Source organism: Agelaius phoeniceus, chromosome 2, assembly GCF_051311805.1.
Source record: "Agelaius phoeniceus isolate bAgePho1 chromosome 2, bAgePho1.hap1, whole genome shotgun sequence".
Lineage (NCBI taxonomy): Eukaryota > Metazoa > Chordata > Aves > Passeriformes > Icteridae > Agelaius > Agelaius phoeniceus.
In genome coordinates this window covers 50,675,199-50,702,528 of record NC_135266.1, presented here as the reverse complement: position 1 = coordinate 50,702,528, position 27,330 = coordinate 50,675,199, and the positions used below count along the sequence as shown (strand labels likewise).

At 40.3% G+C, this 27,330-nt stretch overlaps 1 protein-coding gene across 13 annotated transcripts in view; it reads left to right on the top strand.

Annotated features, from left to right (window-relative positions):
* The window catches only part of LMO7 (LIM domain 7), a 132,033-nt gene that overhangs the window by 43,185 nt on the left and 61,518 nt on the right, over positions 1-27,330 (top strand). For 11 of the 13 annotated variants that reach the window (XM_054654511.2, XM_077173597.1, XM_077173595.1 and 8 more), the window contains exon 4: positions 14,734-14,840. In XM_054654511.2, the coding sequence (XP_054510486.2) occupies positions 14,734-14,840 (107 nt within the window). Of the gene's footprint in view, positions 1-14,488; positions 14,526-14,616; positions 14,636-14,733; positions 14,841-27,330 lie in introns of those variants that run through there. The other 2 variants (XM_077173602.1, XM_077173603.1) reach the window with 2 other exon arrangements.

Genomic DNA, 27,330 nt, shown 5'->3' with positions numbered 1-27,330 from the left:
TAGCAAAAGCAAATCCAGAGGAAAACTTTTTTTCTCAAAAAATACAGCATTTTCAGCTTGAATCCCAGCATGTGAAAATGGTTTGAATATAATCACAAGGGGAAGGATTTTGTGGTTTGACAACATATTTTCCAACAAGGCTTTGCTGAACAGTTTCAGAGGTGCATCTCTGGCTGCAGCACCATTGTTCCCCAAAAGCCTCCAGTTTTCAACTCAGTTGGCTGAACACAGAGAATCATAACCTGGAATGAAAGTCACCAGATGCCATGAGACAGCTGGAAGATGAATGAGTTATGCATAGTTTATGCAAGCTGAACATGTCTGTCAGAATAATACATTGCTTGCTGCTCAGGAGCAATAAGTGTACACTCTTCAGCAAGGCTGAAGTTCAGTGAAGGTACATTTCCAGCTGAGACCAGGTGGTGAAGCAAATTCTGAGGTAGAAGCCAGTGTCTCCCTTAGAGAGGGGTAGCAAATGGAAATCTTCCTTATACCAATTTTTGCCTTGCAATATCTCAATTTGGTTTTCTAAGACCATCTATTTTTGCTTGCAGCTCCTGTGAATAAAGTGGAAGTGCAATACTTTGCACTGTGTTTGGGAAGCTTTTTCTCACATCCCAGACACGAGGGCTGTGATCATACAGCAGGGCAGAATAGGAAGCTATTGGGCTTTTCAGAGCTGTAAATGAAATGACATTAGCACTTTGGTTTGAAGTTGGTCTGTGATTTCAAACAAGGCGAGATGTTGCTAACTCAGACAGTTTTCTGTGTGCATGCTGAATGAACATGAGCACAAAATGTCATCTTCGTAGAGTTCTTCAGCTTTGGAAAAGGGATTTTTTATGAAATTTCGTTTTCTGTTCACACACACAAAAAAAGTTGCGCATCTCTAGGCAGCGGCAGGTTTGAAAATGTTTATCTGAAATACTGTAGAGTGGGATTTTTTTTTTTCTGGTGGGGAATTAGGGTTCCTTCAGGGTGGAGAACATCTTGATGCTTTTCCATGCAGATTTTTTTCAAATGTTTGTTGTCCTGATTCAACAGGAAACATATCCTTCTGATAGCTGCTGCTGCAACATCATTGCTTCTCTTTAATGCAATGTAAGATGATACCATGTGCTTATTGAATGCATCAGGAGGTATTAATACCACTTGCACCAAGGCAACCACCTGAAACAGTGTTCCTGAGGCCATATACCTTGGCATATACCTTCTAAGCAAGGAAAGTGGGGAATAACAAAGGTAAAAAGAGAGAAATATGATAGAAAGCTAAACTAAAATGAAAGGGGAGATAAAGAAAGGGGTGGAGAACATAAAAAATAAAAATATTTTTCTGTGCCTTTGTGCCTAACATTTTGCAAACTGTGGAACCGCCCTGGTATTTCCTTATCTTTTGTCATCAAGGAGAGCTGGCCAAAATTTCCTTTTCTGTGGGAAAATTTTCTCACCAGGGTAATGGAGTTTTTTGGTGGTGGTTTTGTTTTTTTTTTTCCTTGTGTAGCAGGGGAATGGTATGCAGATGACATTTTTACTTTATTATAGGACAATTTCAAAACCATTTTTCAGGCAAAGTTCATACTTGTATGTATTAGTTCAGTTGTATGCTTTATTTAAGAGTTAGCTACAAACTTCCTTCTCTAGATTACTTAGAATCAAATTAGTTGTGTTTTCCACTTAAATTTAAGAAATCTAATGATATAGGAGAGGCTTAATTTGATCTAAATGAATTATTTTTTTTTTTCAAAGCACCTCTGCTTTCAAAGTTCATTCCTTCATGCTGATTATTTTCTCTTGCTGTTCACTCTTTAGTATAGCCTTCATATTGGTACATCCTGTCTTCTTGCATTTTATATTTTTTTAATAATTTTTTTTCATCTTAAACTCCTGCTCTGTGAATTTGACTAGTATGAGCTACAATAGAATTAATAAAAATAAATAGTAAAAATAAAATAATAATAAATAAAAATAGTAGTAATGAAAAAAAAATGGGTGTTTAACAAAAGCAAACACAGAGGAAAACTTTTTTTCTCAAAAAATACAGAGTTTTCAGCTTGAATACCAGCACGTGGAGATGGTTTGAATATAATCATGAGGGGGAGGATTTTGTGGTTTGACAGCATATTTTCTAATAAGGAAAAGGTATCTTGTCTGCTATGAGCAATTGATTATAAAGAAACTTCTCATTTCAATTCCTCATGAAAAATTGGGAAGGGCAAGTACACAAATACATGGAGTAAGTTATAGAAAAGCTGCTGTTGCTCGCTTTGCTTCACTAACAAACACCAGAAAATATAGACTTAAATTTCCTGGTTGTGCAGCAAAAATGCTTGTAAGAAATAGCCTCATAAATTTTGGTCAGGATCTGACTAATGAGTTGATAAGCATTTGAGGTGCTCTGTTTGCTTTTCTGACCTTTTTCTTGGTTTTTTTTCACTGATGAGGGAGTAATACTGAGTGATGTAGAGTGCCACTATTTCTTCTGAAGGTTTAAGTCACCTTTTTGTAGACTAACAGAACACATCACAGCCAATGTGGGAGCTGTGGGCTCTGCTTCCAGCCCTGCTTCCATGGCCCTATCTTGTGGCTGATCTGGGTCATGGGGTTTTGATTTGTCAGTGGCATGTACATTCAGAGGTACAGGGTGAATGCACATGCAGCCCTGCTAAGAGTGAAGCTGAGCAAATCCTGTTTGATATCATTCTCCACAAAGCTGATTAGTCTGGTATTGTTTTTCATAAGGCAAGGCACAAGGGGATACCTGTATTATTTTTGGTTTTTTTGAAAGTTGTTAATTTAAACATGTAAACAAAAATAAAGAGGCATCACTACCTGTTTTCTGGATGACTATGCTCAGCAAGTTGTTGGGAAATTCAGAAAGGCAAGTATTTTAAGAGACTTATTACTTGGCATAATCCTTACATGAGGGAAAACTTCTGTTTTACAATAGCAGTTGGTGTTTGTTATGAAGGAACTTCAATAAATCTAAAACCAAAGAGGAAGAAAGTGAAAGTGGTTATGACCTACCCAAACTCATGCCCTGCATCCAATGTGATCTCCTTTATAATGCAGTTTATATGTTTAATACAGGCTCAGGAGCACTTTTGATAGTAGGAATGAGGACAGGTTCCTCTTCATAGTAGTAGCTTTCTTCTTCAATATTCCTATGCTGCAGGTAAAAAAATTTCACAAAACTGTTATTTTCCTTTTTCTTGTGGGAAGTGAGAAATCTGTGGGGAAAGGGAAACACTATACCCATCTTTGAAAAAGGTAGGAAGGAGGACCCTGGGGACCACTGATCCATCAGCCTCACCCCTGTGCCTGTTTAGAGCATGGAACAGCTCTTCCTAAAAGCTCTCCTAAGGAACATAGTGAACAGGGACATGTTTTGGGACATCCAAGGCTGACCCAACCTATTGGCTTTCTGTTACAGAGTGACTGCATCAGTGGACAGGGGAAGGAATGCAGATGTCACTTATCTGGCCTTCTGCAAAGCCTTTGATACAGTCCCCCACAACATCCTTCTGTCTAAACTGAAGAGAGAGCGATTTGATGGGTGGATTGTTTGGTGGATCGGGAATTGGTTGGATGGTTGCATGGAGAGGGTAGTGGTCAATGTCCAAAGGGAGATTAGGGACAAGTGACATCCCTTAAGGATTCTTGCTTGGACAAGTTCTGTTTAATGTCTTTGTCAATGACACAAAGGGATTGAGAGCACCCTCAAAAAATCTGGAGATGACACCAAGCTGAGTGGTGCACACATTAACACACCCAAAGCATGGGATGCCTTCCAGGGGGACCTGGACAAGCTTGGGAATCTCAGGAGGTTTAACAAGGACAAGGTGCTGCACCTGGGTTGGGGCAACTCCCCACTATTAATATAAGATAAGAAATGAAATCAGCCCTGCTGAGAAGGGCTTGGGGGTGCTGGTGGGTGAGAGGCTGGGCATGACCCAGCCATGGGCACTCACAGCCCAGAAATCAAGTATGTCCTGGGCTGCATCCAAAGCAGCGTGGGCAGCAGGGACAGGGAGGGGACTCTGCCCCTCTGCTCTGCTCTGACCCCACCTGCAGGGCTGCATCAGCTCTGGGGTCCCAGCACAGCAAGGACATGGACCTGTTTGGAGCAGGTTCAGAAAAGGAACACAAGAATGATGAGTGGCTGGAACACCTCTCCTATGAAGACAGGCTTAGAGAGTTGAGGTTATTCAGCCTGGGAAGAGAAGGCTCTAGGTTTCAATATTTAAAGGAAGGTTATAAGAAAGATAAGGACAAACTTTTTAGAAGGCACTCTGTTGTGATAGGAAAAGAGGTAATAGTTTTAAATAAAAACCATTACCTCAGGCTAGATTTAGATTAGATGTAAGGAAGAAATTCTTTACTGTGAGGATGGTGAGGCATTGGGACAGCTTTTCCAGACAGATGGTGGATGCTTTGTCCCTGGGAACATTCAGGGTCAGGTTGGATGGGGCTCTGAGCAACTTGATCTAGATGGATATATCACTGTTCACTTCAGGGAGGTTGGACTAAGATTATATTTAAGGTCCCTTTCAACCCAAACCATTCTATGATCCCATGTTATTATTATGAGAAAAAAATCTTTTCACCTGGTAATTGACACAGCACTATATTTCAAATGTAGCCATCAAAGTGTTAAATTTCTTACTTATTTTATTTTAGTGAGATTTTGTCAGTGTTCAGAAAATTGCAGTTGGAAATTAGTAGCTGTGTTTCCATTGGCAACTGAAACTTCTGAATTTTACATTACTTCAAGCTCCTAAGCAGATGTTTCTTCAAGTTTGGGAACATGATGGCCACAGTAACTGGGATGAAATTTCTGTTTAAATAGAAACCAAAAAAAGTTTTGCTCTTTTAAAATGTTTTTCTCAATTTATGAAGCAGTGTAGAAATCTGATTTTTCAATAGTAAAGTTGGAGAAAAGTCTTTCTTTTTCTTATATAAGAAATTTTTAATGTGTCAAATCTTGGAGTACTTTGCAAAGAGTTCTTTACCATTGCTTCAGTTCTATACCTAAAGATAGTAGTGTGTGGTTAGTGAGAGTTTTAGTGGCTTTAGTGCTGAGTCACATAGTAAGTCACAAGCAAGTCATAGTAGGGTGGGGATGAAATCTTGACTTTCAGTCCAGTTCTCTCACTGACCACACTGTAAACAAAAAAACCGGTAAATTAGCAAATGTCAGGAGTAATGCAAGACCTGATAGGAATGCATATGGAACTATAAATCACTTTTGCTACTTTTTCTCCTGTGTTACGGGAAAGAGGAATGTGGCCTGTATGGAAATACCTCTGGCAGACAATTAAGAGAAAAGGATTGTGTGCTAGAAAGGAAGTATGGTTATTAATAGTTAGAGATGACATTGTTCTGTAGTCTTTCAATGCCTGATAGTGGGAGTATGTAATCTCAGCAGTGGTTTACTGATGTTTTGTGCCCCTCTGCTTGAAAACATATGGTACATTTCAGCCTTAGCTCTGAATTTCCTTTAATTGTTCTGTTGCTGCCTAAACACTTTGAAATGTAGGGTGTGGAGAAAGAGGAGGTTGATGCAAACTCTTTGTGAAATTTTTAGTAGCTGCTCAAGACATCGATCAGGCAGAGTGAAACCCAGACATGGGGTTGAACTTGACAGGTTTTTAGGTGAGTGATGGTGGAGTGAAATATGTCTAGGAGACCTAAGTGGGGAGCAAGTGTATGGATGCAGACCCCAAGGAATGGTTCAGCTACTTGCCCTGGCCTCTTGTCAGGGGTGCTGTAAGTGCTGTGCCTGCTGGTTGATCTCTGAACCAGAATCAGTATTTTGGGATGCTTTAAATGAGATCAGGTCTTCCAAACCAATGCTTTTAGTGTGTTACTGGGATGAGATGTCAAAATGCTAACTAATTAATTACTTCTTAAAAATCTTGTCAACTGACTATAAAGTAATATGATTGGCAGCAAGAACTTTCTAATACGGAAAATTGTTGCCCTTTTTCCTGCTCTAAACCAAAGCTTTGAAAAAGTATTACCCTTTTTGCATCAGCTTGCCATCACTTAAAAAAATAGATAAATATGGTTGCCAAAAGAACTGCAAGAAATTTCCACTTATCAATTCAATCAGCTGTAGTCTGTGGTATACTCTGTCATTTGTATGCTGGTTTTATTTCTGAATTAACTGATGACTGTGTCTGTTTGTCAAGAAACATTCCTTCCCAACTGGAAAAAAAATGTCAACCATGTAGAAGAAGTACACACCTTAATTCATACTTGTGACATTTGTAATCTGATTTCTCCTTCCTTTGTGAAGGAAGTGGAGATTTGAGATTCTTTTCAGCACTCAATGTTTATTTATAGTGTTAAATCTTCATAAGGTGGACACTGGAGTACCTTCCCCCCCACCATCTCTGGCTTGTCAGATGTTTATCAGTGCCAGGTGTTTAAAATTCATGGCAGTTTTCAAAGAAAGCAGATGTTAACTGCAGCAGTGATAACTTTCTCTCTGGTATCCATGGTGGGGCTGTGCAGCTCTGCTGTTCACCCTTCTGTTCAGTACAAAATCCTCATTCCACATCTCCGAACGCCTGCCCAAACACCTCCGTGCCCATGTGTCTGTGCTGAATCACCCTCCTCCAGTGAGGTGTGTGAAAGAACTATTGACAACAACACCAGCAACAAGTGCTGCCAAATGCAGTGCTGAGAGCTGTTTCAGCTGCACTGACCAGCTTGCTGTCTGCGTGGCAGGAGGATGGGCAGGGGCACGAGGAAGCCTGGCACTGATGCAGGGGTTCAGGTGGACTCCAAGGCAGGTCATCTCCAAACCAGCTCATCAGTCCAGGGTGCTGGGAAAGCTTCTCAACAGCATGGGATGAGCCCATGTAAGGCAGGAAGGATTAGATGTGGTACTAGGATGCTACTCCTGTTAAGAAATAAAAGATGCCTGGCTCTTGAAGGAAGCAAACTTCCAAATGCTCTCTTACAAAGAATGAAGTACTAAATAACTGTCCAAAAATCAGGGGCTACATGAATTAAGGATCTGAGGCTCTGTTTCAAGTCCTGTGTATGAAGAAGCTGAATTTCACCTATATCAAGTTGTTAACTTGTGTGAGCAAAACAAAAAAACCTTATGTATACAAATAAAAAAAAAAAGGGGGGGAGTGGAGGAGGAAAGCAAGCTCTGCCAAAACTTTGTGTTTCAGGAACAAGAGGTCTTTACTTCTTTTATTACTCATTAGGCTTCAAGGGAGTTTCACCTTTAAGTGGATTACTGTCATTCCAGTTCTGTGTAGTGTGGTGACTTGGCATTGGAGTATTTAGCACACTTTGCTTGCAGAGTCTGTTTTGTATAAACTGTTCAGGGTGTAAAGCATATTGCTTGAATTTTTTTTTTTTTCCCTTGATTTTTGTTGGAATGCAACTAACTGGTGGGAAAGTTAAGGCTTGTCTAAGCAAGGAAATAGCCCAGGCTAGTTCTTCCATACTGGCTTTCCAAACCTATACTTTCATTTCAGTATGAATGCCTCTGAGTGGATTAGCTCTATTAACAAGGCTTGTCTGCCAACATGCTGTACTTTAGCCCTTCTCCGTTCCAGGTTGCCTTATTTGGTAGCAGTGACATCCCAGAAACACACCTGCACTTTATAACCTGATATTCACTCTCTTATCAATAAAAGGCTCATTTGGTACACATTGTTGCTGTGATAAATGTCTGTAATGTCATAGTGAAGGTTATGCTGTAGCACGGTTAGAGATATGGGCCTGGGAGGCATTTTGAGTCATTGAAGACAGTTGGTCCTTTCTTATGTTAAGCACCTTAAAGGTTGTCAACTCTGAAGTCCTGTTTAAAAAACCCATCAACCCACATTAATTTCTCCTGTGTGTTTTCCTTAATCCAGTTGCTCCTGTTTGAAGAAACTGTGGAGCTCAGTGCTGCAAGAGGTGGCAGGAAATGGGGTGGGCTGAGCAGAGGTGCCTTCTGCTGGCCATTTCCCATGGTGGTGGGTAGTGTCAGGACCTGAATAACAAGTTTTGGGGAAGATTCTTCTAATACATACCTTGGTCTTAGAGAGATCTGTAACCAGCTGCAGTCACTGCAGATGGAATTGGGGTTTGGGAGACAGATGGACCTTTTTGTTGGAAACCAGAATGATTCTTTCCCGAAAGGTGCTCCAAAATGTGGTTTTCATAATGGTTACAATGGCAAAGGGGACTGTTCCTCCTCTTCCTACAGTTATTGATAGTGGCAGTACCAAGGTAACTGCAAAGTTTGTGCACAAAGTTTCATTCCTGCATTCTCAGAGCAGGAGCACCTGCTTTCTGAGAGGAAAGCTGGCAGTGACTCATTAAAGATTTAGTGTCTGTAATCATGCACAGAGCTGGAGCAGGGAATCCCTGTGTCAAGGATCACAGTAATTTATTTTTTTACCCAGCGTGGAAAAGCAATGAAGGGCGGGCAGAGGGGAGTGGCAAAGCAATTAACACAGTTTCTGATCTTTGGCCAACACAGTGCTCTGTGCACTCTGTTATAGGTGGGATAAGTTATTGAACAGGAGCCCTGAGGTCACTCTATGTCTGCAGGATGATTGTTTTAATTGCTATTTTTAGTTTTGGGCCCAAAAAGGGAGGAAAAGAGCAGTTTAGGTATCCTATCCACTCCTCCTTCTGCATTTGGTTCAAGGTTAAAACTGTTGGCCTTCGGAGAAACACAGAGAGCTGTAGAAGCTGGGATCGCACACTGCAGATGGGATGGGTGGGTAATGGGCACTGAACACCCTGACATTCAAGGCCAAGGTGGTAATGGGGAGTTCCTGGCTCCCAGGCCTGTGGTCAGACCACGGGGTTTGTGTTCAGCCCTGTTCCCTCCTGTGCTCTCACCCCTTCTGCCCCGGCCTGCACCCGCAGCCGGAGCTAACAACCGAAACGTACCTCCGAGGAAGAGCAAGTCACCCAACTCGTTCAACGAGCTCCTGCTGCAGGCTCTTTCCTTTACCCCACCTCTGAATATAAACAATGTGTAGCTGTGTGGTGATGCTGCTGCCAAATGCAGCTCTAAATTCTGCCTTAAACTGATTTGAGCCAACTTGAGTGGACTGTATAATGCTGTGCCTATGAAAAATATTTTCTGCTTCGAAAAAATACCAGGTTTTTGTGAGGGAAATTGCCCTTACTTAAGGGAATGAGGGTGCTAATAAAGAGGGTTTGTCATGAATGCAGAGTTGAAAGCTGTGTCTCCTTCAAGATGACTAAATGTCTTGATAAATGCAGTACTAAGAAAAAATGCCTCTTAAATGTGGTCTACTCAAATGACTTTCAGAATTCTGTAGCCAAAAAAATGCATCAGTCACTCTTAAAATGTCAAGAGCTTTTGTTGCTAGGCACTATAGGTAATTGGTGGTTTTTGTCTTTTTTTTGTCTTTTTTTTTTTTTTTTTTTAAAAGCCTGGAAACTGAAAACAACTTCTGGTGCCAAATCATGGTCTGGATGATGATGTAACACTTAGTGCAAATACGCTTCATGGCCTTGCAAGCATAGGGTACCATCTCCTTCATACACTGAAAATAGCTGCTTAAAATCCTCCACAAAACCCACCAAAAATGCACCCTTCTCCTACCCAACTCTCCCCTTCAAACTAGAGCTTGAACAGCAGTAGAAATAAGGGGTTTGACTGAAAGAGTGAGTATTTATATCTGAATAGGGGACAACCTGGAGTACTGTCATTTATTGGCTGATACATCCAGGAAAAACAAAAAACAACATGTTAATTAAATTGTTTTTCTCCCTGTTGCCAAGTGATTTGAAAGATGTGCCATAACTTGTATGCCTATGAGATTTCACTGTGTTTTGGCGCATACACAGGGATTCAGAGAAACAGTTAACTAGAGAGATCAGGCTTACCACACAGCATGACTGTGCCCTAAAGAAAGCAAATGTATTTAGACACTTGTTTAAATTAATATTCCTGTCCCACCCAGATAATCATGATAATGTGGGATTTTTTTAAAAATAAAATCGCAGCTCTATTACACAAGCTGAATTTAGTGATGTTGTGTTGCATGTAAGTAGTCAAAATAAGATAGTATTTACATCCTCTTATGGGGAGACCTCTTTTAATTAGCTTTTACTTTAGATGTTTAAAATTTTTTTTCTGTTTTACACACTCCACACTCTATGCCCCTTCTCAGGTAGGTGACTTTGGGGTTTTCTTCCTACTTAAGGTCAACCTCTTCTTGATCTTTTTTGCATCTTTTGTCTTTTTCTTTCCTGTTGCTCATGCTGATTTTTTTTTTCTGGTTTAGAAGTACTCTTTTTCTTTGGTTTATTAGGTGTTGAGGAACCTCTGTACTTCCCCACCACCAACACCTCACCAGCACTCTCTCTCTTTTCAAATTCTTGCCAAGGTGACATACATTAGGAGCTGATCACAGGTGCAACACAGAACCACTGTCCAGTGGTTCAATGCCTCAATTTTATTTTTTTTTTAAGTTGCTCTTTAAAATTGTTATTTTTAAAGGAAGGTGTCCAAGTTCTTGTGTTTCCCCACAGAGTTACCAGCTTCTTTCTTCTTTGTGGTCTGGAAGCTAGTGATGGCAATGAGGAGCCCTGCAGCAATGGCCCCGCTCTTTCTCTCACATTCACCTGCTCTGGCACAGCCTCCCTGCCCCTGGCCTAGGAGCAGCACTGAGGACCAGTGAGGAAAGACTCAGCTCCTTCCTCTCCTCAAGTCCATGGAGTTGCAGGAGTGAGAGGCAGTTCTGCTCTACTCAGATGCTGGAGGGAAGATGTGGACCACAGTCTCATTTTCAGTGTAGAGATGGCATCTTGGCTCCTTCAAAGCATTGGTTGGAGGGAAATGCTTTAACAACAGGAGAGGGAAGGGTTTGTGGCCACTGGTGCCCCATGGGGACCAGAAAGTCAGGTACAGAGCTGCAAGTATACAGTATTGTTTGCCTTTTCCCTGAACAACAGTATTTAAAAGCCTGCTTGTGGATGACCTGTTTCCCACTGGCAGCTCTGTCTCTCCCATATTATGACTTTGCAGCACTTTTGGGTGTAGTTCACTTTGAAGTTTGAGGCAAAAATGGAATATTGAAGGATAATAGCTCTATCTAGTCAGTGCTCTACGTTGTGCATTTAATCTAAGTCTGTACAGCATGTGGAAAACTCAAGCCATGCTAGGAACATTTGAAATGCTCTGCTGTTCCATCATGCCCACCATTAGGGGGAAAAAACCAGCCCTTCCCACAGTCTCAGTCAAACCTCCACACCCCTTCTCACTAAGACACTTAGAAGTAGAAATAGCATACCAGAAATTAATTACACTTGAATTTTGTGGTTTAGACTTCAGGCTTTATTTTTGTTGTGATTTAAAACCTGTAATTCTGTGATGCTTATTCCAACTTCAGATGCTCAGGGAAATGCAGTGATTGAGCTCTCTTAATAACATGAACAAAAATTAACTGATGATTTCATCCCTGTCAGTTCAAGAGCTTTCTCTAATAATGGTCAGAACCTTATGTTTTCTGCAAAAATGTATTTGATCTGTCCACTGATGAATCCTTGCTTTTGAAATGGGCAGCCCCTCTCTCCCCTTCTGGTTTTGCATCTCTTGTGTTGATAGGTTGCACCAGTATTGCCTCTCATGATCCACTTTATTGGTATCAAATTCTCCAGTTTGTCTTAAGTCCCTTATCTTCCCTTGGCATCATAATTCTTTTTCTCTGCTAATTTGTTTCTTTATTAAATTTAAATGGCCTCCTCGTGTTTACAGAGATTGAGAACATGATGGAAGAAGAGGGTAGTGGATGCAAGTATGAACCTTTTTCTCTTGAGCACGTCTTGTCAGTGATTTTTGTCACCTGGAGATAGGTTTGGTGTGCTGTGCTTTTCCAGGATTTTGAGGTCTGGTTGTTTAAATAGAACTGTTTTTGTGAAGTGCGATGAGATTTGGATTACAGTATGTCCTTTGAAGCTGCAGTGGCAATGACCATTAGTCTTGTTAAAGTACAGTTACAGTGGTAAAAGGAATGGTGTAATGGCTTCTATATTTGAGTGCATTAATCTCTGAAAAATGTTCCCATTCACATTTCTAATGATAAATTTAATTGCAAGGTTGATAACTTGTCTTTTTTTTTCCTACTTATTTCTGTAGTGCTATTTAAAATTCATCTTCCTATTCATTATTCTGGTAGAGTTTAAAATGGCTGCTAGCTATTTTAAGACCTGTGGTTTTGCTGATTAACTATGATGATTAGGGATGGTCAAGAATAACCTGGCAAAGACAGTATTTAGAAGTGCTGATTTGTTTAAATGATACCTTTTTGTGTAAATATCCAAACTTGATAAAAAGTCTATTGGGTGTGTCATCTCTTGGTGCTGTGAGGGTCATTTCCAGGCCCTGGCTGCAGAATAGCTGGTGTTGGGGCAGTAACCTGTGAGATGGCAGGCGTGATCAAACTTCTGGCTTGGGGGCTGAGGGAAGGAAGATTTGGAACCCTGTTTTATCCTTCACGTGAGCACTGTAACTAATGGTGTTCTGCCTTCCATGTTATCTCTTCCTGCTTCTGACCCCATTCCTGATGGTCTTGACTGCTGTCAGCAGGGATGTTCTCAGGGGCTGTAAGTGCTATTTCTCAGGAGATTGATGCTTGATAGGTTTAATTTCTGAAACACCTTCAAAATTAATTATGTCATGTGCCAGAAGTTTGGTGGTTCTGCAGCCAAGCAGCCACTGGTGAGCAACTCCTCTGCTTTGTTTTTGTTGCTGTCAGGGTGTAGACAACATCTGTTTTTCTAAATCTGACTCTTCTTCCTTGTTTACCTGCACAATGTGCTCATTTTCAGCCCTGTGGTTGATGTAACTCGTTGGTTTGGGAGTTTGCTCTGAGTTGCTGTGGTTACTGGGCAGACCAATCAAACCATATTGCCTTCACTGGTGTTGGTGTCAGTTCATTACCTTGGAGTTACTCATTCTTTCTGCTCTGCTGCTTTCTTCTTGTGCCTTACTTGCCAGTTTCATAGACTCCCTAGTCCCCTGAACCCTGACCTGATGGTTGTTTAGCAAGTAGTTCCTCTTCTTGCAATGGGACTGTGGCCTGTGGCTTCTTCCATGCAGAGGAAACAATGCCTTTTCAGGTCCTTGCTGGTTTAGTACTAAGGTGACACTCAGATATTAATTGAATAAAGTTGGCACATCTAGACCATTTTCCCTATATTGCATGGAAAGAAGAAAGGGGCACTGCAGGAAAGGAAAAGCAAATGCCCGTTCTGAGGCTGCATCTCACAGCATGAAGCTCTTCCCTGGGCAAATGCGCAGGCAGCCCCCTGGGCACTGCAGGAACCTGGGCATGGGTGAGGCTGCCTGTGCTCCATCCTTCCCAGCTTCCTTCTCTCATCTGCCACCACATGGTGTCCCCCATGTTTGCCATCACGTTGCACCCCCCTGCAGCAGAGCAGCCCCCACCATGGCACAGCACATCAGGCCTCGGGGCACAACCTTCACGGTATGAGACACCTGGGATCTTTCAGATGTGGTAATGCAGAGCCCGCAGCCTGCATGGGGAATACCTTGCTCAAATATTTTCCTTGAATTAAGCCATGTTTACAGACTGATAAGAAATACTAGAATCCCGGGACCTTCAAAACAGAAGGTTGTGGGGATTCTTGGGTTTGTTTTACTTTCTTTATTAGAAGCAGCTGTCATTTTCTTTGTAGATTGTTTTTTAATGATTTTTAAATGAAGGAATAAATGTAACATACAGTGATTATGTGTCAAAAAATAATTTAAAGCATATTAAATTGCTAAAGCAGAGCTTGTCTATACTGTGAAATTCTGATATCAGCACCTTGACTTACAAACTCTTAATGACAGGGCTGCGTGTAGCTTATGAATTAAGTAACTTTATGTACCTTTTCCTTTGGCTTGCAGCTGAAGGAAGCAAGTGCGCAAGAGGGCACATTCTTTTGTTGTTGATAGCATTCCGCCTTAACGAGAAGGAATTTCTTGCCTATTGCCCACTGTTCATGAAGTGGAAAGAGATCACAAGTTGTATAATCTCTGTATATATCATTAGATTTATTCTTTTTTTAACATTTCTCTCATGGGTCAGTCCATCCTGCAGCAGGTGCAGAGAGTGGGTGCTGCTCCTCTATTTTGTAACAGATCGGTGTGAAGTTGAGGAGGGGGTGTGGGAAGTGGAAGGGGAGGGACTCGGGAAGAAACCCCCCCCAAGTGAGGCAGCAGCAGCAGCTCTGAATGCAGTTTGGTTTCTGTCTCTCCGGAGCTTTGCTCAGCAACCAAACCCAGACTCCAGGTGCAGTATTCCCTCATCAGTCTGTGAGCATAGAAACGAAGAGTCCCTCCTCTTCTTCCTCCCCTGCCAAGAGTTTCTGGGTGGTGAATGTCAGTAGCTGGAGTTATTTTTAAAGGCATTGAGGTGAGGCTTGTCGTGCAAAGCTAGGAAGAGGGCGTTTGTTTGCTGAGCAGAGCTGACATCAAAGTGGAGATTGCTGCCTACTGGCTCACCGCTGCCTTATGCCAGGTAATCTTTAACATACCCCTCAGTCCCTGCCATCGCAGCCCAGCCTGCTGTGTGCACGAGAAACGAGCAGCGTTTATGATCCAGAAGATTGCTTTTCCAGTTTCATTTATGTGAGCTGGACTTTGACATTTAAAGGCTAGTACTAATCATCTTGCAAAACCTGCTTAGTGCTCTTAACTGAGCAACTGCTTTCTACTTCTCTTTGCAGGATAATATAAATGTTTTCCTGAAAGCGTGCGAAAACATTGGACTGAAAGAAGCTCAGCTATTTCACCCAGGAGACCTTCAGGATTTGTCCAATCGAGTTACAGTCAAGTGAGTTTTGTGGTTTTGTTTTCTCCTTTCCCTTCTCCCTCTAAGCGCTTTCACGGTCTATTTTTTTTTTTAATGTTTGCCTATGGAAAATTCTTTTAATCTGGTATGAGCAGTTCTGAATACTGTGGTGAGGGTTTAAGCCTTGTTAAAGCTAGAGGATAGGACTTGCAGAAATGTAATTTAAAAGATGAAGTATTATTATAATAGTAACCTTACAAGCAAACTAATTGTTAATGAATATTTACAGCATTTAATCTGAGATGGAAACTGTTCAGCTTATTTTAGACTTGGAGCAAAATTGTTAAATGATATCAAAAGCATCACTTTTCTTTATGATTTGTGATTACTGATGTAAATCTGAAAGGCTGAGGTGGTACTTCTGATACTTATCCAAACGGTTTTGAGGCTTAGGTATAGTGTTCCTGAAGGACTGCTGGTCTTGCCACTCCAAGTATTAATCAGATGTTTGTCTCTGAGTGTCACATCCCCTGTCAAGAGATGTATGTGTATGTATGAGTAGAAATCAAGTACTGAATTGCATGTTTATGGAGATGGGAGTTTTCCTGTGAAATAGCAGTGGCTTGGTTCTAAAATATATTTCATGGATTTTCATATTTCAAGACTGCTCTGTCTCCTAATAAGAATTTTATTACCAGTTTCTGAGAGACTAAGGTGAAACTTTACTGTTAAGACAGGTGTTTTAAGATAAATGAGTCGAGGCAAAAATCATCCTAGGGCACATTGATTTGTTACAGTGTTAACTGTTTATATTATATTGGGACAAAAGGGTGAATTTATTGTCTCCAAAAAAAATGAAATCTTTAGTGGGTTTTGCTGGAAACCTGTCAAGTTAAATGTGAAGGACTGATTCCTATCTTAAATTACCAGTTTTATCAAAGAGGAACAGGCAGTAATCCTTCTGCAAATACAAGGAAAAAAATACTGTGAAATGATATGTAGTTGCTTTAATTAGAAAGAAATCTCTCGTAGGTGGGTCGAGTGGTAGCCTGTTGACATTCTCTCTGCCTGGTTTCAGAACGAAAGTTCATGCTGTTTTGAGGTCTGATACATGAGATGGCAATGTGTTTTCAGTCTTTGACTCATACCCGATAATCTGCTGTTTAGGGACTTGGCACACTTCCAGGCCATTGGCATTCTCTGTGCTGGTCCCTACATCTCGCCAAAAGCCGGAGGGTTGGTAACCTCTGCCGGGCTTAAATTACTCACAAAGCCCTAGCAAAAGTTGTTTTGGTGGAGGTTTGCTCCAAGGGAATGGCTGGGAAGGGTTGGAGGCGGTCGGGAGCTGGCGTTCAGCAGCGTCAGTAGCGACAGGCTGGACGCGTGGGGAGGTCGAGATAGCGAACTGTTGTGCAAGGTATGTTGTCCAACTCGTCCCGACGTGAAACCGCGGCGCCCGGGAGAGGTCAGCCATGAAATCCATCCAGTGGGTCTGTAAGCCAGGCTTTTTTGGGTCCTTGCAGCACCGCCAGTTCCCTTCCCGGTTCCGTGAGCAGAGAGTAAGGCTGGGATTTGAAGTTGTCACGAGACAACAGTGGTTTTACATCATGCCTTCTCAGCAATGCTTTAATTAGTGTTTTTCAAAAAAGCAGATTTAACTATTGAGTACTTCTTATGGACAGCAGTGTGGGGGGTCTGGGTTAGAGTCAAAAGAGCTGCCAGCCATACAACCATGTTCTTGTAATTTGTTTCAGTATGAGTTTGCTTCTCCACACATTAAATATCATGTGACAGTCCCACAGTGTGTATTAAATGCTTCCAGAGTAATTCAAAACTTCTGTATCTGAGCGTGCTGTAAAGTGGTGTCCGAAATATACTAGCACTTTTGATGTATTTAGGAGGTTGGAAAGGGATGGGAGGAAAGTTTTATTCCAAGAAATAAAGGAAATAAGTTACATGAAGATAACTCTCTCCATTGAAAAGTTAATTACAGAAATAATTTTACTACCCAGAGGGCAAGCTATTCTTCAGAGGATTTTCAGAGAGATTTATATTTGTGTCAGGAGAGAAATGCTGTCTGATCAGGAATTTTATCTGATGTGTCCTTTTATTATTTAATAGAAATAAGTAGTTTCATACATTCAAGATGAATTACAAATGTCTTCAAAACCTGTAGGATGCCCGGCCTCAGAAAAGGGGTACTATTTCATGTCTTGCTTTTGTCTTATTCTCTGTTAACTCTAGTTTCATAATTAGAAGTAAATAATTTCTTGTCACCAAGAAGTAAAACTTTTCATCTGCTGACTTATTCAAAAGATTGCAGTTAACTTTTGGATTTCTAACATTCCAAAGCAAATTCATTTTGCTGCTATCACCTGAGGCTAATTGCCCACATCTTAAAGCAGTGGTGATATGCTGTGTGGGATAACATTGTGTGCCTGAAGCAGCGTGTGTTTTGACACCACAAGAGGACTGCTGTGTTCTGCTGTTGCACCACTGTTAGCACAGGTTTTTTTATCTACCCAAAATAGATTAAATAAACTGTTGCCTAGAAAAGTCAGCTTAACAGGCAGAGAACAACATGCTAGTAGGACATGCATGTACTGTCAGGTAAGACAAGGTGCTTGATTTGCCTTGGATGTTGAAAACTGGTCAGAGGAGGGTACCATTAAAAGGGTGGGTCTGCTTCTGCTGCTAAGGAGGACACGAGAGTTGGCATCTTATGTAAGAGTAAAACCAGTCTTCTGCATTGTCTGGGAGGTTGCATCTCTGTCCCTGTTACACTTGGTCAATTGATCTGTCACCTCAGGAGCTGGGCAGGTCCTCAGGAGGAACACCTTCCTTTTGAAATGGATGAGCTCTGTGCAGTGGTGCTCCATGTGCTTCTCCCGTCTCTGCTGCCTGGCAGTTACCTGTGGTATCTCCTTTTTACCTTGTGGGAAGTCATATGCCCTCAGGCTGTTGCCATCTCAGGCTCCCTTCCCAACAGGAAGAGTTATTTTCTCCTTGTACTTTATTTCTGAGTGTGCTTGCTGCCTTCTGCCATACCTTTTCTGACAGCTCTCTGTCTGATGAACACTGCCACAAAGCCGTTCAGAGTTACCAAACTCTGTTATGTGGTACAGTGTTCTTGTGTCACCTGAGGTAAGGTCAAGACCCTCAGGTCCTCATGAACAGAATCTGTTCTGAGAAAATAATCTTTCTATCTGATGAGGAGGCTACAACTTTCACTTGTGTTTTGTTTTCTCTTGCAACTGAGATGATGCACAGGCATGATGTGGAACCCTCCTCTGTAATTACTAGAAGTAATCTGGGACAAGAGGAGCAAGAATCCTCTTACATACCCAGACTTTCAGTTCCAAGTGATTATGTGATTATCCTTTTTGTAAAGAAAAAGCTCCTTAAAATTTTATTGTTTAGAAGTTTGTGTGAAAAAGACTGGCTAAAATTACTGGTTGCTACTCCAACCCTTGCAAACTTTATGCTTTGCCAGATCAGCAAGATTAGTAGTTGGGTGGTGTGGAAAAATGGTCCTGGCATGGATGATTTCTTTTCTGCCAGTGAAAATGGGAGTGTGGATTAATGTCTGAGATTTATAGTTCAGTCTTTCTGTAAATCTGCAGAAGTTATTGCTCAGTGGTATAGTAGAGCAATATGTCATGTGTTCCAAGAAGGATCATCCAGATGGACTTACTCCTCACATACCCTGTCTGGCAGTCATGTGCATATCATCTTGTTCAGTGGCTAGTTATTTGTGTAAATGCATATGTGTCCCTCTTCAGTTCTTTTGGTATATTTGATTTTTGTTTCTCAGTGTAGTGTTTTATTATTTCTAATTGATGATGTTGTTTTACAACACAGCAGTTAGTGAAGGATTTTAAAATTTATTTATACTAATACAAGATTGTCTTAATTCTTCATTTGATTCTCTTTTGGTTCTGTCAAAGTAAGAATGTAATACAAGCTTAGTGACTCTCAGTTGTCAGCCTGGTTACTATTTAAAAATGTTAAGCACTTCCTCACCCAGCTCTTTAGGAGTGACACACCCAGTTGTTCCCAGCTGTGGAAGGGTTCTTAATAAAATCATACCATGGAGTTATAAGGGAGAGTTCACATAGGCAGATACCAAGCATCAATTCAGTGGAGTTTGTTATCTCAATTATCAGTTTTAAAGGAGGCAGCCTGAATGCTCAGAGTGAGAGTGTAAATTCAAATTTGTCTTTGAAGAAAATTAATTCTTCTACATGAAAAAATTTATAATTCTGTAAAACGAGATCTCCAGTTGAAAAATATCATTAAATTCTAATATTAAGAAAAAGGTGGGTTAAGAGACTAAAATATTAAACTAAGAAAAAAGAAAATTTACTGCAAAATCCTAAATAGCAAACTTTTCTAAAGCTACCACAGCCCTGACTTCTGATGTTGAAGTTTTACCATAGTAATTTCATTTATCAGTAATAGGGCAAATTAAAATACTGTGCTGCCACTAATATTGTTACTACATTGTTACATTTAGAGTATGTCTTGAATGAAACTAAAAACTGAGGCCCCACCTGGAGCACTGTGTCCAGCTCTCAGGCACCCACCACAGGAAGTATGTGGCCCTGCTGGGTGACTCTGGAGGAGGGCCAGGAAGATGAGCAGGGAGCACATCTCATATGAAGGCAGGCTGAGAGAGCTGGGGTTGTCCAGCCTGAAGAAGGGAAGGCTCCAAGGAGACCTTCCAGCATCTAAAAGGGGCCTAACAGAAAGATGGAGAGGGACTTGTCACAAAGATGCATAAGATAAGTGGTAATAGTTTAAACTGGAATAGGGTGGGTTTGGTTTTAGATATTGGGAAGAAATTCTTTACTATGAGGGTGGTGTGACACTGGAATAGATGGAGCTGTGGATGCCCCATCCCTGGAAGTGTTTGAGGCCAGATTGGATGGGACTTTCAGCAATCCGGTCTGCTGTGGAAAGTGTCCCTGCCCATAGCAGAAGGGTTGGAAGGTCTCTTGCAATCCAAACCATTCTGTGATTTTTTTCCCAAGATAGATCGAAGTATCTCATCACCTTGCAGAACCTGGTATTTGGATAAGGCCTTCATCTTTTTTCTGGCCTGCACTTTTCCCACATATTCATTATCAATCTTGTAATATGTTAATTATGTAAAGCAAACAGAAAACCCTGTTGGAGAAGTTTTGCTGAAGTGGGTCTAAGTACATACATGAGATCAAATAACAGAGCTATGACTTTGGCCCTGGCATTTCAAAATGTTGGGTAGTTTTTAACTTAATCCATTCAATGTTTCTATAGTATAATCTTTTTTGATGAATTCCTAAACAAAAAGCAATCCTGGAAAAATTAAAATGCCATTCTTTCTGTAACATAAAGCTCTCTATAACTAAAGCCAACTGGAGAGAAGTGACAACTGTTACATGAATGTTCATCCTTGTGTTCCTCCATTTCAGCTGAGCTTTTGAGACAGGCTCTCTATTTCAGTTCAGAGATAACACTTTCTGAATTTAAAATGCCACCCAAAAAAGTGGTTCAGAGAATAGATGCTTTCTAAATAAAACCTGAGAAAATTAAATGGTTGCTGTGTGGTATGGCTGTAAGGACATATTCTGCACCTGTTATTCCTTTTGGAGCAGGATATATTTAATGGGGCGCTCTTCTGATTATATAAGAGTGAGCTATTATACCAACCTTAAGTATTTTAAGCATATGTACAGAATCACTACAACTCTTGTCTCTTATTAAGAACCCCCCTCCTTTTAGGGGCTGTCAGAAGGGAAGCCATCTAGCAGTGAGTTAAGCTAAACACAGTGCCCTCTAGTACCTATCTTCTTTAGCCTGTAATTTAAATTACAGTACTGCCACTGCAAATTACTGGTTTTGTGGTAGGAAGTAGCTGTACACTATTTCCTGATATAGTAGATATTGAATTAAAAAATATTCTTCTTTAATAGTAGTTGATGTTTCTTATGACTTGAATGTTCTTCCTGTCTGGTCCTGGGGAATATGCTGCATTTCCTGATTCCACTTCTGTTTCCTGCTCAGGGTGCTTTTTTTTTCAGGGTAAACAAAGGCAAAGTGAAATTTCTGTTCTATGGGATGTATGTTAGCACTGTTGGGCAGACCACTGAAGAAAGCAGTCTATGTAGAAATTCCTGAAAATATGATCTTTTGAGTGGGAAACTGTTGTCAAGGCTCTTTGGAAAATTTTTGAGAGCTTTAATTGTAAAGCAATACCACATTTCAGTGTTTGGAGAAATTTTTTAGGTTTGCTTTACCAGAATCATTCAGATCTTTAAACTGTTTGGGAAATCAGGTGAAGCTGAGGTATACCTGAAAGCCTGAGGTGTGATGATGAGACACTCTTTTGGGACTTGAATCTTATTTTGCCCTTCAGGAAGAGCTGTTGTATTTTGCTCAAAGGAGACAGAGTCAAATACCCTGAAAATGGATACTTGAAAAACCAATCAAACAAGACCGCAAACCAACCTCAAAAACAGCAATGAAAGGAGAGAGAATGCAGATCAATTTGTGGACAGATAGTTCAGAGCTAGTATTTTCTGTTGATAATACTGAATTTGTGGTCTTCTTTCATATCTATTTGCTTAGTTACTATATTATCTTGAACTTTTTTTTGCTCAAGAAATGAGTGCTTGCAATAAGAGAGTATGATAGAGCTGAACCTGAACTTGCTGTCCTGATTTTTCTAAGAAACATGCATTTTAATGAGTTGAAAAACTTATTTTCTAATTTGGCCTCATAATATTAATTAAAAAAACCCAACCAACTCAAAACACTCACACAACATAGAACCACCCTTTCCTGCCTTTTTATTTTGCGTAGAATAGAAAGTGGTGAGATGGATGAAAGCCAAATGCTTCAGTGCACGAAGTATGAAAATGATTGGACCAAAACTTGTGTCTCCTTAAATTCTCTTGCTTGTACCTATGTGACTGAAGAGCCAATCATCCCAAAAGCTTCAGCATTTTAGAAACTATCTTTGAATTCAAACTGAGGTGAAACAAATAAGAGACAGCTTTTTGTGGGTCTTGAAAACTGAAATGCAAACCATTTAACCAAAATTTAATTAGGACAATGGATGTGGCTTCCCCCATATTTATATTCAGGGAAATAACATTTTTTACACATATGGTTGTAATAGGCCTTTATTGTGGTAACTAAGTTTCCTAGTGATAGTTCCCTTGAAATGGAAAAGTGCAGCACTTCAGACTGGCTCTAGAAATGTTTCTACAACTTTGTAAATGTGTAAATACTCTTTTTGCTATGGGCATTGTCAAAGAAATGTATTTGCTTCCTGGGTATAGCTATATTCTAAATATTGAAATTGCTGTATTTATTTTTTTAATGATATAGCTAATTGCAAGATCAGTAATTTCACATGCTTTACTTAGTATTTGGGACAATTATATAGAGATAAAGAAAAATTGGTTTTTTTCAGTCTTGTGAAACTGATGCACTGAAGTGAAAAATATTTGTGCTCATGTCACTAATCTGCACGAACTGTAAATCATTCCAGTAAAAACGTTGTAGGCAATAAAATATGTTCCAGACTTTGGACCATACCTGCTAGAAATTTACCTTCAGTTCTTAGGTTTAAAGTCTATGAAGTGTTAGGTGTGGTGCCATTTAATGTGTCTGCTTTATTTTCTGGTCATTATGAATAATATTGGAGATAGATCACTTTTGCTGTTGAGTAATTTAAAAGTTAATAATTTACACTTCCTTTATCAGATTATACTTTTGATAGCATTTGGGGTTTTGTGAAGATGATTCTGCTCTAAGAATGAAGAACTCTGGAGTTCTGTACCTGTACCTACATGTGTACAGGAGGAGTTTGAACAATTCAGAGTAACAATACAGGTATCATGTGTTAGTTGTATCAAAAGCAATTCAAGTATCTCTAGTGACACAGATCCACAGGCTTATATTGGAATTCAGGTAGTCCTTCTACAGAAGTGAATGATTCTGAAGAAGATTGCAGTAGCTTTCTACAGAATTGCACTCGTTTGTTCCAAGTAATCATATTTGATTCTATTACATTTCAAAAGTATCTCTGGGATAACTTTGGGGTGGGAGGGGCTACAAACCCATTATTAGTGAAGGCCTTTATGTTTTTTCAATGTTTGTTTGTATTAATAAAAGTGTCTCTAGCATTTTAGGATTCCCATGGGAATCCATCTAAATCTTAAATACCTGGATTCATTTTAATCCCCTAGCTTCCCAGGATTAAATGCAGTTTATAAAACAATGCATGAGAGGGAAAACAGCATTTTTGGTGAGTAGCAGTGAGTACCTTACAAAAGGAGGTAAAGAGAAAGCCTGCACTTTTTGGTGGTGGCTCTCTTTTCCTCAGTACAAAAATAGTGTTTGTGTCTGATGTTGGAAATTGAATGACTTAACTAACATAAATTTATTCTTTTTCTAACATGAATTACACAGAAACATGCATGCAAGTTCACTATTGTATTATTCTAAATTGTATTATACTGCTAAATTGCTGAAGTTCAGTTAGTTTTTCTGCAGACAACTCAACAGGAAGAGCTGCTTTATTTAAATAGTGGGGGAAGCTGACTTATTGAAGTTTTCCATGGATACAGGAGTTTGCCAGTTCACCATGCTCTGTAAATAGAGAAAGTAAAGCTGAACAGTGTATTGACAGTTTTTGATCATACTTCATGCAAAACCCTACTTCTGGCCATTTTTATTCCTTTCAGACATTTCAGTTCTAATTATTATTACTACTTAATTGGAGCATTTATTGTATCCTTTGAAGTGACATTAATGTTTTGGGTTTTTTTTGCTGTGAATGTTACAGAATGCAATTGGCAATGAAATAACAATTTCAAATAGTCTTACAAACTGCATTTCCAGAGGCTTACAGGGTTGTTTTCATGCCGTCACTGAAACCAATTAAACAAAATAATGTCTCACCACATAGTTAGATGATAAGAAGGGGCGGAGGGTTGGAAATAAAGAGCCCTAGATAGCAGCCAAGCTTAAACACACAAAGGCATGTTTCTTTTAAATGATAGAGATCTGTTGTCCTTAAGAAACAAAAGAAAAAAAAAAACCCAACAACAGAAACAAAAGAAAACCCAACAGGGGAACTGTTCTCCAGACTGAACAAGCTGGATGATGAAGCTCAGGATCTCCAGCCATGCACATCCTGGTGATCTCCACTCAGTTTGCTCCAGTTTGTCCATGTCTTTCCTGTACTGTGAGACACCAAATCGGAGACAGCAGCATTACAGAGGTGGCATAGTAAGTGCTGAGGACAGGGGGAATGATGGGCTCTGTCAGCCTTCTGACATGCTCCACTTTGCACACCCAAGCACCATCTCATTCAGCCCTGGGTGCTGTTGGCCAGTGTTGCCAGGACTGGCTGCTGGCCGAGGTTCAGCCCAGCAGGACCACCGGGCCCAGCTCTCCACCCCACTCTGCAGTTACAGGAATTAAGTCCATCCATGGGGCAGGACTTGGACTTTGTGCTTATTGGATGTCATATGAGGTTCCTGCAGAGCCAGTCCTCCCAACAGTCCTGCCCTCCAGCATATGTATCCCCTCCCTACCATTCTGTCTGCCCAGGGAGGGAGCGTGGTCTCAGAACCTGACTCAGAAAGCAAAATTCTGGAAGCTGCTGCAGCTGGTTTCTGGGACTAGAGTAAGAAGGTTGACTAATGCTGATGATATTTCCTCTTTCCTTTCCCTTCCAGAAAAAATGCCCTGCAAATGTAAACACGCACACACCTTTGAACCCAGTATGTACAGATATGCATCAACTGACGTGGATTCCAGTGCGTTATATGATAAAATATTTAACTGGGGCGGGGAAAGGGAGTCCAAGTTCAAAATACTTCTGCTCTTGCAAAGGCTATTAAATTACAGACAGCCACTTGTTCCCTGTGAATAACCACTGAAATACGCTTGTCAGATTTATGATGCAGTAATGTATTCTTTTTAACTCTGTGACCTGATGTTGTAAGATGTCCTCAACTATGATAATTTTCAGGGGTGAGGGATGTACTTGGTAAAGCACTAGCTAAAAATGCCTGAGCTAACAGAAGGCAGTTTATTTATGTGATGTTTGACTTGAAGCTGTCATGTATTTTCAACACGGATCTGTGCAGTTAGAGAATTACTGTACAATTCCACAACTGAATCCTAATGTATCCATGTATACCAGTGTTAACTACTCTTGTGAACAGCTTATAGTAGTAATTTTCAGGTTATTTTTTTTCAGAAACTGTGCTCTTTTTATGTATAAAATAGAAGGAAATTTGGGTTACTTTAATGAGAGCGAGAAAATTTAGAACAATTTTGGTTTTGTGTATGAAATTATGAGTTCTGGAATACCTAATACTGTTCAGGCCTGAGATAAAGGGGTCAGAGGTTTTGTGAAGGCAGTGTTCAGTGCCAGTCAAAAAAAACCCAGACAAACAAAAGTACAACCAACCACACAAAAAAAAAAAGAAAAGGACCCAACCTTATTCTAGAAACAAGTACTAGGAGTAGGAAAACCAACTGTACTGCGCTGCTGTGGTTAATCTGACATTTGGTGATGTTGTAATACCATATGAGGCTTTGGGTTTGGATCATTTTCCCTTTTCTCACTAGCCCAAATTCCCCCAAAAGCAGATCTAAGGAACTGGAATATCTTCACCCTCATGGCATCTCTCTGACTAAAAGTAGGGATAGCTTCCCCTGCAGGCTTAGTTAAGCATGCTGAGAGTCCTGAATGAGAGGTGACAGATGAAGGGGAGAGCTGGACAAAGTTGCAAGCTTATAACAAACAAATAAACAACAACAACAAAAAACAAACAAAAAACCCAAAACCAAAACCCTAGCAGATGGTGTGGACAAGTGATTCAACTGGTCACTGCATGCAATGTTATATGAATAATCACTGAAGTGGAAGTAGGCTTCCTTGCCAACAGATGATGTGGATAATCAAAGTTTACTTGCATGCATTCAAGGGATAGTGGACAAGTTTAAGTAAGGGAAATCTTTTAAGAGTTACTTAGTATGTGGAAACCACATCTAGCTTAGAGAGTCCATAAGGGAGAAACATCTTTCCTGTCTATTTTTGCTCTTCCTTAGGCAGCCACTTGGGATTACATGGGAGGATGAGATCTTGAGCTTGATACACTTTTTTGATCTGGCCCCATGTGGATGTTGCTGTGTGTGGTTTTGGAAAGGTTGCATACAGTGAAAGCTGCTTTTAACTTCTGTAGCTATATGGAAAACTCTAAGAAGCAAAACTAAGGAAAAAAATCAAACACAAATCATATGGAAGCAATTAATTTGATTTGATAAATCAATCAAGCAATCATTGTTAAGCTTTAGCAAATGTAGAACATTGTATGTAAAGCTATCTAAAAAGATGAATAAAATCATGGTAGGTCTCTTAATCCAGACCAGTATTCTGTATGTGACCAGGTTGTGCAATCACAGGTAAAAAAATGTTATCATTAATTATTATCAATTTAACATATGACAGTTCTTCATTAAGCCACTGGAAGCTTCATGAAAAGCTTCAGAAGAATAATGAATAAGAATGGCTGACAGTCTGTTGAAATAAGCTGGTACATGTATTTGCCTATGCTATATTCAGCATAGTTGCTTAAAAGCTACTTTTGCTCGCAGAAGATCAGTTAATTTAAGAGGTTTTGTTACTGATTTTGGCATGGGAAGTGTAACTGTAAAATCACACATCATATGGTTATGTAGAAGGCACACCCACACAGGTTGAATAAGCACAGAATAAGATGCATTGGTAATGATACTCCACTTGTCCTGCAAAACCCTCTCTCTATGTGCAGAACATTTTATTCTTTGAAATCTGAGCTTGCCTCTGGTATTGAATGTTGGCTGCTGTTGGGAAATCATACAGAAGTCACTTAGTGCTGGTGGTTTAGTAGCATTTGCTATTTCATAGTGATATTTTTCTTCTCTCAAGAGGAACAGAATCTCTTGCAAAAGGATATTTTTCTTTTTATAAACAACATTTTGTCTTTCTGAAGCATGTTCCTTGTGGAGCTGCAGGCAAAGTCCTTAGTTCAATTCTGTTTTCTCTAATACTGCTTGAATAATTTGTGAATGTATTCAACAAGCTGGTTTGATAAATAACCTATACAGAAATCCCTAGTTATCCAGGTATTGCACTCAGTCTGGCATCATGATCGTGACCTAAATGATGTGACTGCATTTGTAAATTACTTCCATGTTTTGCTCAGTGTTGTTTGTTGCATTGCTAGGATAAGATTTAAATCTACAAGTCCAGGGAATGGTGGCACCGAGTAGGACGAGTCTGAGTGCTTGAGTTTTGCTTGCTTGGGTGCCATGTGAACAATGGGTGGCCCAGCAGCTGCTCTCAGTGTGCACAGGGCTGCCAGCACAGGAGGACTAAGGCAGGTGCTCCATGCCTCTGCCATGTCAGGTGTGGGCTGAAGTTGCTTGCTGAAATTCCTTCCTTTAATGAACAGTGTGAGTTTTATCAGGCGAAAAGCTGGAA